Source organism: Halichoeres trimaculatus, unplaced genomic scaffold (genome assembly GCF_033239565.1).
Source record: "Halichoeres trimaculatus isolate MK-OKI-2021-1 unplaced genomic scaffold, fHalTri1.1 fHalTri1_scaffold_11, whole genome shotgun sequence".
Classification (NCBI taxonomy): Eukaryota; Metazoa; Chordata; class Actinopteri; order Labriformes; family Labridae; genus Halichoeres; species Halichoeres trimaculatus.
Window position 1 is genome coordinate 12,481,445 of NW_027437189.1, and position 14,696 is coordinate 12,496,140.

The 14,696-nt window shown below is 39.8% G+C and overlaps 1 protein-coding gene across 1 annotated transcript; it reads left to right on the plus strand.

The window, feature by feature from the left end:
- The first annotated feature begins 8,433 nt into the window (after positions 1 to 8,433).
- On the plus strand, positions 8,434 to 14,241 carry ddx23 (DEAD (Asp-Glu-Ala-Asp) box polypeptide 23). The gene is made up of 17 exons (XM_074682206.1): positions 8,434 to 8,539; positions 9,114 to 9,271; positions 9,394 to 9,513; positions 9,760 to 9,853; positions 9,944 to 10,009; positions 10,112 to 10,250; positions 10,354 to 10,487; positions 10,620 to 10,732; positions 10,844 to 10,987; positions 11,250 to 11,475; positions 11,642 to 11,787; positions 11,922 to 12,099; positions 12,377 to 12,619; positions 12,707 to 12,858; positions 12,946 to 13,054; positions 13,206 to 13,380; positions 13,496 to 14,241. The coding sequence occupies exons 2-17, from the start codon at positions 9,114 to 9,116 to the stop codon at positions 13,717 to 13,719; spliced, it is 2,421 nt and encodes an 806-aa protein (XP_074538307.1). The 5' UTR covers positions 8,434 to 8,539; the 3' UTR covers positions 13,720 to 14,241.
- The last annotated feature ends 455 nt before the right edge of the window (positions 14,242 to 14,696 follow it).

The following is a 14,696-nucleotide window of genomic DNA, read 5'->3' on the forward strand; positions in this document are numbered from 1 at the left end:
GACAAACTTTGACACAAAGAAATGAAATAAAAATCCACAAAAAAGAAAAAACAAAAACAAACAAACAAAAAACAACGATTCGATGGCAAAACATGAAACTGCCTGAACGGTTAGCCAAGGCATGATAAGCTAGAGTTAGCATTACTATTTAACTTCTTCAATTTCTGAACACTTGCCTTCACAAAGGAGTTACACCGAAAGTCACTGAAGCTAAGTGGACTATGCTAACTGTAAAAGATGATAACATGAACCATTTCTGGTTTTGAGTGGTGCATTTTTGTGAAGTAAGTCAGTAAAGAAGCAAAGCAACAAGCTAATGTTAGTTTGGTCTGTTAGCTAGGTGAGTCGTAACGCCAAGCAGTTGTACCTAACTATGTAGTTACTAAACAGATGTTTTTTGTTGAACCCAGGGGGCAATAACCAGTTAAGAAAAATAAAGCCCATAAGGAAGTGCTAAAACTTGCTGTTCATCGAGAATCTGCATGAGGCTGACAAAATAAACACCAGAAACCACGTACACACCAAGCCAAAATAATAATAATAGAAAAATGATTTTTATAGCATTAAAATAATAGCGTTTATTTCTCTATTAGAACACACTGTATGGGTGTGGGTTTTTTTTAACTCCACAGTTTAGACGATATAAGGTTCAGAAGTTTGTCCCATCAGAGGCATAGCTCAGCTCACTGTTAGAAAGGAAGCTCAAAGCCGTGTCATATCCAATATGGCCGCCACCGATCAGCTTCATTACTGTGCATCAGGATGAAGGGTGGCGTGGCAGAGACTACGTCCATATTTCATACAGTCTATGGTTGAACCAAATTATTCAAAGAAATATTCTCTAACTGGTTGGTGTGGTTAGCATGTTAGCCTAGCAGCAAGCCAGTGTTGGTCCCAGCTGTCTTAGAGTTATGCCAGGAATTTGTTGAGAGCTATCATTCAAATATACCTGTAACTGAGAACTGTAATCTTAATTAAGATGAGCTTTATTGATAACCAGGTTAAATTGAGCTATAATTAGCTACAATAATGCTAAACACTTGTGTCATGGGCATGGAACATCTAAGTTGAACATTTCCCTTTCTTTCTCATTCTTCTGCTATCTTTGCAGTTTCCTTTATGTAATCAACCATCCTCCCTGACCTCCAATTACATTGTTTGCTTTGTCTCACTGGACTGATATCGACTCTTATCAGGATCTCTCTGGCTGCATCCTGCTGTCACAGGGAGCTCATTGATGGCATGACATGGAAGAAGCTGCATGTTTGTCATTCCTGAGCTATCACGTATAGGATGGAGCAAGGACTCCTTATCCATTACCTTTAGGTCAGAAAGTGACAAGAAAAATGTGGGAATATTCTGCATCACTGGTCTCAGAGAAGTTTGATCTCTGATCTGCTCCAACGTCAGTTCCCAGCAGCTGGAAATGGAAATGGTTTGATCATTTTTGGATAAACGGGGCTGCCGACCCCTTTGAGTACAACACAGCTTCCTCTTATCTTATACAGTTTCTCTGTCTCCCTGCCTGTCTCTCTCACACAGATACATGTACTCATTTATCAGAAAATTGGCTCATGTACACAACGTGTCTCTGTAAATCAGATAATCCTCTGACAAAGGCGTATTGAGCTTGTCATCTATGGCAGGTTGCTCAAAGGCATAATTATACTGCATGCTCATGGTGGATGTGGAGCTCAAGCAGAGCAGGAGCGCTTAGACAAAGGATGCACATTTATGGACAAGGTTTTTGCTGCTGAATAAGTAAAAAGAAACAAATTACATTAACACTGACTTTCTTAAAAAGAGTGTGAAGACAGGGCTGAAACCATGACATGTATTAGTGTGTTTTAAATCAAAACCAGCAGCTGTTTCGCTTGGCATAAAGAAATAAAATGCTCACCCTAAGCAGAGAAAGTTTTCCCATCTTTCAGTCTTCCTGCTGAGCAAACTTCAAGCTTCTGGCTGTGATATTTTACATCTGTCAATAAACCTTCCAGTGGCATTTTGGTATCAATTTGTACACGATTAAACAATAGTGTTTGTGGCTGAAGGTGTGAAAAAGAAAACTTGTGTCATTTTTTTCCCCCTGCCATCTGAGTTTCATCTTAAATAAATCACAAAAAAGAAAAAAGAAAAAAACTACACAGCACATTTTTCCATGTCTAAGGCAGTTTCAAGAAACCAATTCATGCTTGAAAATAGATTTGTACAAGCCTTCAGTGACACATGTACAGCACTGACAGTTTTGATCTAAAATAATGAATAGGTCAGCAGCAAGTGATCTGTACAGTCTAGACATTTTCCTCTCCAGGTTGGATGGATAGGTGCCTGCAGCAGAGATGGTGGAGAAACCATCGAGGGTGAGGAAGCAGAGGGAGGATGATAGTGCTGGGGAAGGAATGCTGCCATCTGAAACCCTCTCAGGAAGTCTGAGAGAATGGTTGCAGTGCAGTGTGGCTCATTAGCAGATAAGTACATCATCTATCAGACATGGCAGCACAGAAACACATAAAAACACACGTGATGTGATCTCTCACATTGGCACAATCGACCTATCAGACCCCTCGAACACCGCAGCACCAGAGAGGGCGGGAAAGAGGCTCATGGGGGTCCAAAGCTATGCTGCCTGGTTACTGATGAGCTATCTGCAGACTGACATATAGGTTACATTCCCTCATATGCCTGTGCACGGCAAACAGATCCCCCCACCTCACCAATACAAACACACACACACACACACACACACACACACACACACACACACACACACACACACACACACACACACACACACACACACACACACACACACACACACAGCCTTGCCCCAGCTGCTCTTTAAGGGTCATAACTCCTGTCTCTGGAAGGAAAATTGGGTTGTATGTCAAAGGCTCAGCTGGGTGAGGAGCAACGTTCTCCAGTGTCCCACATGGCCATCTGCCTCTCTCTAGTTTAGTCCACCAAACAAAGTGGCTGTAATGTGTTTCCATAAATCCTTTTTGTGTATTTGTTGCCAACAGTTTATAATTAATACATACATAATGTTGTCTGACATTTTGAAACTACTTAGATTTTCTCCCTGGCCAAGATACAAAGTAGCAATACCACTTAGATGGCCTGATGTTAAGAAGGAGCAGGATGAACTGCTATTTTCTTTTCAGGATTTTCCAGGTCATCATCTTTCTCTGACGTCTTTCTCAAGGTTTGCAGCCCAAATGCTGTTATGAACGGGTAATTAAGTGGAGGACGTGCTGATCTGTTTAACTTTTAACTTTTAAAAGTAAACTATTTTTTTTAAGTGAGCATGGTTCTGAGGTCCCTTTCATCTTTACTAACTGCACAAATTGGTTCAGTCCTCCGCACAAAAATATTATCCTGACTGTAGTCAAGAGTGCCAAATGTTGGATGCTGAAGCACCAACTCTGTCTTTGAAAGAAAGAAAGAAAGAAAGAAAGAAAGAAAGAAAGAAAAAGAAAAGACGTAAACAAAGCTAAAGGTAAGGCACACCTTGCACATTTATGGTTGACTAACACCAGATCTTTGGATTCTTCAAGTTATTGTGTCAAGACAGTACACAACATTCCTACAATACCCATCCTGTATTTAAATACCTTGACACCATATTTCATTTTAGTTATCTTTCACCCATGTGTCATGGTCAAAATATAACTTTTCATAACTTACGATACATATACACCAATACTCTCAAGGTAACCAAAATAAATGAACAAGTAAGTAAATAACATTACCCAGCAACAACAACAACAACAAAATTAAAAAGTAAATAAATAAAAAAAATGAAAATTAATTAGACGCTGAATAAATTGAATAAATTGTATGCTGAAGCACCAACTATGTCTTCAAAAGAAAGAAAGAAAGAAAGAAAGAAAGAAAGAAAGAAAGAAAAAGAAAAGACGAAAACAAAGCTAAAGGTAAGGCACACCTTACACATTTATGGTTGACTAACACCAGATCTTTGGATTCATCAAGTTGGATCATTCATGCTTTAGTAAACAAAGGTGAGTTATTTTCCCCCGTCTCTTTGTTTGTCTGTGTTTGATAGCTCAGTCCCTAGCAGCTCAGCAGCATGTGTTTGTCTGTGTGCTTTGGCTGTACTCAATGAGGCAAACGGAAATCACCAGACAGCATTCACCACAATCTTTCTATTGACCCAAATCTATGAGGAGTTGCTACATTGATATTCAGCATTTTAAGTTGAAGTAAATAAATGAATAAATAAATATTCAGTCATCTCTGAGATTAAAAAGAATGCACATTACAGGTTTCCTGATTTGCTTGTTACTGTGTTGGAGCAGTCACATTATCTGTTCAAGTATGTGTCTGTGAGTAATGTGTTTGCAACAAAGAGCATCCATGCATGATCCTGTACATGTGAATTGGTGTATGAATGTGTGTCAGTGTGTGCTGTGTATACTAAACAGTTTATAGTGTCTGCTCTGCCTAATGCCTGGTTCCAAAGTGCAGCGATGTGAGCCAGGTTCTTGCACTCTGCTGCCTGTGCCCAGGTCTGCTGGAATGCTAAGACCTCGTGTGTCCCTGCGGAAAAGACAAATAGCCTCCCCCTGGTGTAACCGTCTGATCCCATTCACCTCTTCATCCACAACATGACGACACCCCCAGAAACCCGTATTTACTCACACTGTTCACCTTCCCCAAATCCCCCTCTTCATGCCCATGTGCCCTGGATGGCACACCCTGAGGGCATGTCAGGAACGAGTGCTCTTCCAGCGCTTTAATTAGACAACCATGGCTGGCATCGCAGGAATATGGGGGGCAGGGAGTCAGAGCTGGGGCGTATGAGGTGCTCGGGGTCCACTGCTAGGATGATGTGTGCAGCTGGATAACAGCAGTCACATCTGTGCCGTCCAATCATGAGGCCTATAGCAAAAATCTGTTTCCAGGGCTTCAAAATGAATAAATACTTACTGTTCAGAGCAATCTCTCTTTTAAAATTAAAAGTGCTGTGTACACAAGATCTGACCCTTCACCCTCAAACATTGATTTTGGTTGTTTGCACAAAGCCAAGCTGGGACTGTAATCACTGTTCAGCTGTTAGTGATCAGAATTAGGTAATGATTAACATTACACAACGGTGGCCAGAAGGAGGTCAGCTTACAGTCCTAAAGAATCATTAGACTGGTTATGACAAAAAAAGACTTTATTAAAACAAGTTATGTAAGGGAAAAATAAATATTGTTACATATTAAGATTTCTTAGCTGGTCATGAAACAGACTGATAACAACAGTGAAACCCCTTTTTGACCTAAAAATACCAACAGGACCCTCTGCAATGGGACTGAAAATTCCTAATTTATGGTTACTCTGTTAAGGAAAATCTCTAGTTTGATCACCCTGTGTGTAAGAGTTTGCCTCATGTAACCTTTGGTCACTAAACATTCAAAGTGGAAACACCAAGTGATGATAGCAAAAAAAAAAAAAAAAAAAAAAGAAATAGTAAACCAAATCTTCAGTCTACAATGTAGAAGACATGGTTGGAATGGCAAAATGAAGAGTAGCCATGGTAACAGTGAAGCACAAAAGTAGCATGACTGCTTTTGTGTGAGCATGTTGTATGATAGGTAGAAAATATAAAACTGAGTTAGCTGTTATATTGCCCCACTTTTAAAAAATGATGTAAGCTTATCATACTTGGCATTTACCAGGAATCATTTTATCCCAGTTAATCTCATAAATCTATTTTAGATTAGTCATACTGAAAACATTTTTTTCTAAACATTCGCTTAGTTACAAACTTTTTCTGTATTTTGTGTTGAGTCAGGAAATAATAAAATACATGCAAACAGATCATTACTTAAAGCTGCTGTGAGTGATTTTTGCTTTGTGTCCATTTTGGCGCCACCTGTGTCCAAAGCAAGACTGTGACTGTGACAAGACTGTGAGGCCTTTTTAAGTGATGCTAAGAAAATTAAATCATTTCTACATATACACCTGATTGTAATTCACAACTTAAAGCAAATAAATAGGTTATTTCTAAATGCAGTTCTCAGCATTCTGATCAGGTCGGACGGGAACAAGTTGATTTGAAGCATGTAGAAATCACCATGACATCACGCTGGCTGATGGCTTGGTTCAGTAGGGAGAAGAGAGATCTGTTCTTCACTACTGAAAATGATAACTTGGATTAATTTAGTAGTGATGTTGGACACTGGAGCTGGACTGGCAGTAAAAAGAACAGGAGAGCAGAAGAATGCTAAACAGGAGAGTGATAACAGACAGGCTAAAGACTGAAACACAGGTTAAGCTGTCTGTGATAATATCCATTCCAACTCACATGCAGCAGATATTCTGCAGTGGTCTGTTCAAATTTGAGAGTCTATCGATAAAATGAAGAGTGAGGTTACATTAGCTCTGCTCGGTAAATGTGCACTAGCAGGACACAACAAGGATTTGCTAGCATTACACGTCACAGACACTTTACAGAGCACTGGGTTTTGAGAAACACTAACCATAGCTTGCTACTGAACTACGGTAAAAACTTACAAAGTTGACATGTTTTAAAAAACAGCACTACATAACTTTTGATAAATACAATAAATAGTGGTGTATTTGGTAAAAAAAAAAAAATCTTGAACAAAGAAAATTTGGTGTTATAAAGTAGATCTGATCTCCATTCATTTTTCAAAACAAACACAAGCTTTGTTAAGACTCATGTCCTCATGACAGTGTACCCACAGTTCCTACCAAAGGTTTCAATGCAATCCACCACAAACAGTCCCTTTAACAATTCTCTTGATTACATTTTTATGTCATGTAGATGTGAGACCATCATTTAAAGTCAGCTTCATAAATGGTTAAAAACTCCTTACATGAGCTTTAAAGCTACTCTTAGAACTTTTAAGTTAGGGCAACCCAACTAATCTCTTTTCTGATTTTTTCCTGAGTGAGTTTGGTTTCCACCATTTTATTTTATCAGTAAGATATATCACTTGTTGTAGATGTATCATTTTTATGTTTATATTCTGTCAGGTCAATATGCAAATCAATCTGATTTTGCCTAACTGTGCCATTCAACTTTCAATAAAGGGGCTAGCTATTGAAAAACTCTATATGAGCAAGAACTATATCTATCATACTGTATGTGTGCTTTTAATCATAAGCTTTACTGGACATAATTTAAAGAAAACTTACAACAGAAAAGAAAAATATATGCCAATAACCTAAGTACGTGTTACCAGAATACTTTTTTCTCTCACTGTATTTCCCTTTGTTTCCTTTTTCTCTGTTTTCTTCAACTTCAACTTTGATCTATTCCTCCCGAAACAGTTTCACCTTCAGAAGGGCCTCATAAATCTCTCTTGATCTCCCTGTGGATAAAAAGGCAGGTCCAGAATATTTATCAGCAGCTAGCCAATCCAAACTGTAGTAAAGCATAGCATCATCTAAAATGTCTTTTATCTGTCTGCAAGAGGATGAACACAGACGCGCGAATCACAGAATGGTTAAGATTACAGAGGAGAACAAAAAAAAAAAAAAAAAGCACCGTCTCTACACTGGAAGCACTTCTTGAATGTTAATCTGCGGCTGCGTTTTTAAGTGGAACCGAGCACACGCCTACCTCACCATGGCCCCTGTAGAGTCTGAAGTAAACAATAGATGAATCTGTCTTCTTCCAAAGAGCCATTGTACACCTTTTATTTCACTGATTCCCTTGTTTTTTTCATTTAATTTCACTAAAAGTTTAAAATTAGCAACCTTAAATTAGCAATAATGAATAAAATCTTGTTATTTGTAAATTATTTAACAGACAAAAAATAGAGATTAAACACATTGGCTACAGGTAAAGAAACATCCTAAAGCATAATCTGACTTTTTTTTTTATGAGCAAAACAGTGTGATATGTATGGCAGCCAATTTCTGCCAGAAAAAAAAGGAAAAGTAAAACAAAAATGGTAAGCCATAATAATAAGATAGCATCTCACTTTTGGAACAATGCATCCCATAATTATGACTAAGTGTCACATTGTTACAACTAAGCATCTCACTGTAATGTTTACCAGATTTGTTTTTCTTTTTTTAAAAAGACTTCTGAAGAAATCTAAAGCCTCATGATTTGGGACTAATTTGGGGAAAAAACTGCCAAAAATAGGCCAAACAAACTGTCTAGATCGACGGTTCTTTTGTTTCTCAGTGTATGCATAAAAATGCACCCATATATTAGGTTGTTGTGTATATGGATGATTAAATATCTGTATGGGGCCAAACTGTTACAATGTTGCCACCTTGTGTTTATGCTACACCAACAGTCGAAGTGAGTACATAATTTCTGGTCAGGCGTTTAGGTTGGTGTACTAACCCTATAGACCTTTGCTGCAAACAGACAAGACTCAGACTTAACTCGCTGGTAAATGTAGTGTAAAAAGCCCTTAGCTCCATGCTCAACGGATCGCTCAGTACTACAACTCCCACAAACCCTTGCTTGATTCAGTTCGTTATGGGCAACATGGCGTCCTCTTGAAGCGCAGACAAATCGTTCCAGTTTTGTTGACAAGTAATTAAGGTAAGCTTACAGTGGAATAAAACACAATATACAACAACTATATGTTTATTAAATGCAAGCCGTTAACTGTGCGTTTAACTGTGCGCGTGCATTCCTGGTTCTTAAGTATAAAAACAGGTTTAGCTAAGTTGTTAGCCAGCGTAAAGAGCTAGCCTGTTCACGCTCCATACATTCATTTATCACAGGCTAAGTGTTTTTAAACTTTCTTTCTCACTTGTGTTTTAATTTACTAGATATTTCTACTTAACATGAGACAATCATTATGTTAAGATCCAATCCTGCCAACTATAACCTATCACTGTAATTTACTGTGGAGGTTGTTTTAATCCTGCCATACATGTATCCGTGAAGTTTTTCTATATTTAATAGTTTGGCATATATAATACCAACCTCCATTACCCCCTACTGCCAGCTATCTAAAGTTGTCATCTTCCTTTTGAAAATGCTGGTACGACACACTTGAAAACCTGTAATCTCTTAAATAATATAGCATTAACCAAAGCGAACCAAAATAGTCGGCACTGAGTATCTATCAAGTTTAACCACAAAGGCACTCACTTTTGTGTGTATGCAGATGGCAGCCGACTCCACAGAAAAGAAGGAGACTGAATCCTCTGGGACCAAGGACAGAGAGAGGAAGCGAAGCCGATCAAGAGAGCGGGATCGCAAACTCTCCCCTTCACGCAAACGCCATCGTTCCCGTGACCGAAATCGATCAAAATCTCCTGAAAGGTCATTTGTATTCAGGGGAAAAAAAATACATTTATTGTCATACCTAATTAAATAGTTCATTTTTCTGTAACTTGTATGAATGAAAACCAAAATGAACCCTGTATCTCTGTCTAAAATTACAGAGACAGACGTACGAAGGACAAGGAAAGGGACAAGGACCGAGACAGAAACAAGGACAGAGAGAGGAGCCGTAAAGACAGAGACAGCCATCGACATGATAAAGATCGCAGCAAAAGATCCAGGTTTGTGATCACAGGGGTACATCTCAGTGGAATTCAAAAAGATCATATGACATAAAAGCATTTGTTCTCATGTGCTAACCTGCTTATTTTGGGTTGCTGGATGTACAAAAAATAGATATGGTTAGAATGATTTAATGTTTAAAGTTTTGGTTTTAGGTTTGTACTTTCACATGAGTTGGAAAAAATGACAATGTCTGTACTTGAAAGACGCTGATAACATCTGTGTAAATTCACGCTCCTTTATAGAAGTGCATCACCCAAGTCGAAGGATGGCAAACTGAAGAGAGAGAAGGATATAAAAACAGAAGAGGATGAGGATGAGAAGAAAAAGAAAGAAAAGGTTAGACTCTGGTCTGGCTGAGTCTCTTATAAAATCCTATTGCTTAGGTTGTTAATTTGGTTGTTTGAACTTTGTTGCTTTTTTTTTAAGGTCCAACCTTTGTCTTTGGAAGAACTTCTCGCCAAGAAAAAGGCAGAAGAAGAAGCAGAAGCGAAGGTGAGGTCCTCTTTGATGTTCTGATTTTATTGTTCTTTTTTAACCTGCTGTGATTTCTTTGTTTTTTTTAACTTTGATTTTTCCCCCTCTTGTCCTTTGTAGCCCAAGTTCCTCTCCAAGGCTGAGCGAGAAGCTGAAGCCATAAAACGGCGAGAACAACAGACAGAGGAGAGGAGGAAGATGTTGGACGATGAGAGGAAGAAAAGAAGGATGTTCCAGGACATGGGGAGAAAAATGCTGGGTGCGTGACACCATCAGTTACAATCTTTTTTTTTTTTTTTCTTTTTTGAATGATCTGTTGTTGGGAGATGTTTGGTGGTTATGATGGTGAATGTGTTTTACAGAGGATCCCCAGGAAAGGGAGAGAAGAGAGCGACGGGAGAGAATGGAGAGGGAGAACAATGGGAATGAAGATGACGATGGACGACAGAAGATGAGAGAAGAGAAAGACAAAAGCAAAGAACTCCACGCCATCAAGGTTAGACTTTGGAGAAAACTAAGAGTTATCTGCCCAATGAAACTCCAATATATGATGACATCTCATGTTTTAATTCAACATTTAAATGATTGAAAAAATTGATGTCCCTCAATAAACATCTGTCACATACAGGAGCGTTACCTGGGGGGAATCAAGAAACGAAGGAGAACTCGTCATTTAAACGACAGGAAGTTTGTCTTTGAGTGGGACGCCTCTGAAGACACTTCAGTTGACTACAACCCAATGTGAGTCAACATGAACACATTTCATTACAGAGATCTGTCTCTGTTGGTTCAAAGCAGGTCTTTGTTTTGTTAGAACCACAAACAATATGATGTCCCTGATCTGTTTTGCAGCTACAAAGAAAAACATCAGGTGCAGCTGTACGGACGAGGCTTCATTGCTGGTATCGACCTGAAGCAGCAGAAAAGAGAGCAGTCACGATTCTACGGGGACCTGATGGAGAAGAGGCGAACGCTTGAAGAAAAAGAGCAGGAAGAGTGAGTACAACAAAGACTTTTAAGTTGTCATCTAGTGGTCTAGGTCACGCCCCATGAGGTTTGCTCTTGAGCAGGTGGCCTGGGTGCAAATTCAGCCTGTTTCCCACATGTCACTCCCCACTCTCGCCCCCTTTCCTACTCTGTCTACTGTCATCTCCTATGACATTAAAGGCACGAAAAGCCCCCAAAATTACTTTTAAAAAATTACCATCTTAATTTCAAACCAAATCAAGGAGCTAATTGATTCTCCTGCTCCTCTCAGGACACGTCTGAAGAAGATGCGTAAGAAGGAGGCCAAGCAGCGCTGGGACGACAGACACTGGTCCCAGAAGAAGCTGGACGAGATGACCGACAGAGACTGGAGAATCTTCAGGGAGGACTACAGCATCACCACAAAGGGAGGGAAGATCCCGAACCCTATCAGGAACTGGAAGGAGTACTCACTGCCCGCACACATCGTGGAAGTCATCGACAAATGTGGCTACAAGGTGGGTTCACTCGGACATGCTGTTCAAGCTTTTATAAGAGGAAATTTAGAGCTTTGGAAAATAAAAAACATGTCTGTTTTGTCTGTGTTGTTGTTTTTGTTGTTAAATGAAGGAGTCCGAAGCACAATTAATCATCAGTTTGACCTTTTTCTCCTTTAAAATCAAGGACCCTACACCTATCCAGAGGCAGGCTATCCCCATTGGTTTACAGAACCGTGACATCATTGGTGTGGCTGAGACAGGCAGCGGTAAAACAGCTGCTTTCCTGATCCCCCTGCTGGTCTGGATCACCACCCTGCCTAAAATTGACAGGTAACACAGACCAGGCTGAAATAACCTCAAGTACAATCTCTAATAATATTCCCTGAACTGTTTCTACCATCAGTGTTCACTTTGTTTCATTTACCTGGATTACAGACCTCTCCTTTGTATCTGGTTGTTTGCAGGATCGAGGACTCAGATCAGGGTCCTTATGCTGTGATCCTGGCTCCAACTCGTGAGTTGGCTCAGCAGATTGAAGAGGAAACCATCAAGTTTGGGAAACCTCTCGGCATCCGAACAGTGGCTGTGATTGGAGGAATCTCAAGAGAGGACCAGGGTTTCCGTCTCAGGATGGGCTGTGAGGTGAGACATGTTAACTCTGTATATATACTTAAACGATTACGTACCTGAAAGCAGGAAATGGGATGTTGCTAACAGAAAATGTTATGGAGGATACAGGTTAAGTTTTGGTAGTTTGATGTGGCTATTTTTATATATCTGTGTAGACCTCAGCAGTGAAAACAAGGACAATATTTCTCATATTCTTTCTTCTCTGCTGCAGCCATTCTATTTAACAGATTGTATTAATGTTGGATACAAAAACACAAACATCTTCCCTTCTTGTTTCCTCTTGTATCAGATTGTGATTGCCACCCCTGGTCGTCTGATCGACGTGCTGGAGAACCGATACCTGGTCTTGGGACGCTGCACCTATGTGGTCCTGGATGAGGCTGATCGTATGATTGACATGGGCTTTGAGCCCGACGTCCAGAAGATTCTGGAGTACATCCCAGTGACCAATCAGAAACCAGACACAGAGGAGGCTGAGGACCCAGAGAAGATGATGATGAACTTTGAGTCTGGAAAGAACAAATACAGACAGGTTTGTTTTAACTGTTTGTCGTCCCAGGACACAAGTTAAAAAAAAACAGACCATATTTGATTTTTAATTCTCTTTTGCACCCATTAGACGGTCATGTTCACAGCTACCATGCCTCCAGCTGTGGAGCGCCTGGCGAGGAGCTACCTGAGACGTCCCGCTGTGGTTTACATTGGGTCTGCTGGCAAACCTCACGAGAGAGTCGAACAGAAGGTCCTGCTCATGTCAGAGGGAGAAAAGAGGTGAGACAGAGAAACATGAAACTTTTAACCTTCAGCATCTTCATGTCTGTTCACGTCATGCTGAGAGTTTCATTTTGTGTGGTGCAGGAAGAAGCTGTTGGAGGTGTTGGCGCATGGCTTCGAGCCTCCTATCATCATCTTTGTCAACCAGAAGAAGGGTTGCGACGTGCTGGCCAAGTCTCTGGAGAAGATGGGGGTAAGTCACCAGAGTAGTTACATCATTGAATGTCTTTAAATCTTTAAACTTAACCATGACTCTATGATGCTTTTTATTGGCCTACAAATCATGTTACAGTTCTTAAAACCCTTTTTAAACTCACCTTATCTTATCTTCTCATCTCTTGTAGTACAACGCTTGCACACTGCACGGTGGCAAAGGACAGGAACAGAGAGAGTTTGCGCTCTCCAACCTTAAAGCTGGAGCCAAAGACATTCTGGTGGCCACAGACGTTGCTGGTCGTGGTATTGACATCCAAGACGTCTCCATGGTCATTAACTACGACATGGCCAAGAACATCGAAGGTATGAAGCCTCACCACAAACTTTTCCTCACTTTATTTCTTATTAAGAAAATTGAAATGCAAAGCTTTGTCCTGTTGCTCACCATCTTTGTCTTCCCTTTTTCTCCCTTCTGCAGACTACATCCATCGTATTGGTCGTACGGGTCGTGCTGGTAAGAGCGGTGTTGCGATGACCTTCCTTACTAAAGAGGACTCTGCAGTGTTTTACGACCTGAAGCAGGCCATCCTAGAGAGCCCAGTGTCCACCTGCCCACCAGAGCTGGCCAACCACCCTGACGCTGCCCACAAACCTGGAACTATCCTCACCAAGAAGAGGCGAGAGGAGACCATCTTTGCTTGATTTACCCCTGGACACACACAAACAACTCAATCTTCATCACGTGTCTCTGTCAGACATACATGTCTCTGTTGGACATCTTTGTCTGCAGCTCAACAACACCTCTCTCTTGTTGTGACGACACCTTGTGCTCCACTCTGTCAACATGTTTTTGACTTTTCAGCCACCCTGTAGGTTGAAAACAAAACAGATTATCTGCATAAATTAGAAAAAAGGTGCATATATCTTTTGTCTTTGGATAAACCAGCTGAGTTAAAAGCTGATGGCCTGATTGGTAGCAATGCTTTCTAAGTGAACAGGACTCTGATGTAGAGTATCTATGCTGTATAAAAGCTTCTCTTCAGTTGTCAAATTTGATTAAAAAACAGCCAGGATGTGAGTGTAGCTGAGTGATATTTTTATCATTTCTGTCACCATCATTAGAATTTCCTGACTGCAAGAGACCAATGTACAAGTGATGACCCTTTATGTTTGCCTAAAAGTTAAGTTGTTGTTTTAAATAAAAACATTTGTATCAAGTGAAAACAGTAGTGTCATGATTGCAACCTCCCAGCCTTTTCGTTATATACGAGTCAGACTATCATTTGTAAAATTCAACACTGGCTGTTATCAAAACTTGAAATTATTAAAATAATTATTATTAAAATAATTAAAATTGTTAGGGCTTTTCTGTATTCTTGCACTGTTTCTTGCAATGCACTGTGCTAATGCTGTTTTTCTTTGGTGCTTATGCAGGTGGCTTTCAGATTTAGTTGCTTTATCACCTCTTATGGTGTTGATTATCCAGTACAACTACAGTGATACAACTATGGTGTAATAAAAATGTAAAACAAATGCATAAAATAAAATAAAAAAGAGGAAAAAATATGATACAGAGGAACAAAATGAAAAAAACACATTAAAGTAAATGGCACAAACCAACTATCAAAAGGGAACAAAGCTTTTCCTCCCAGTAAAAAGACAGACTAGGATACAGTAAT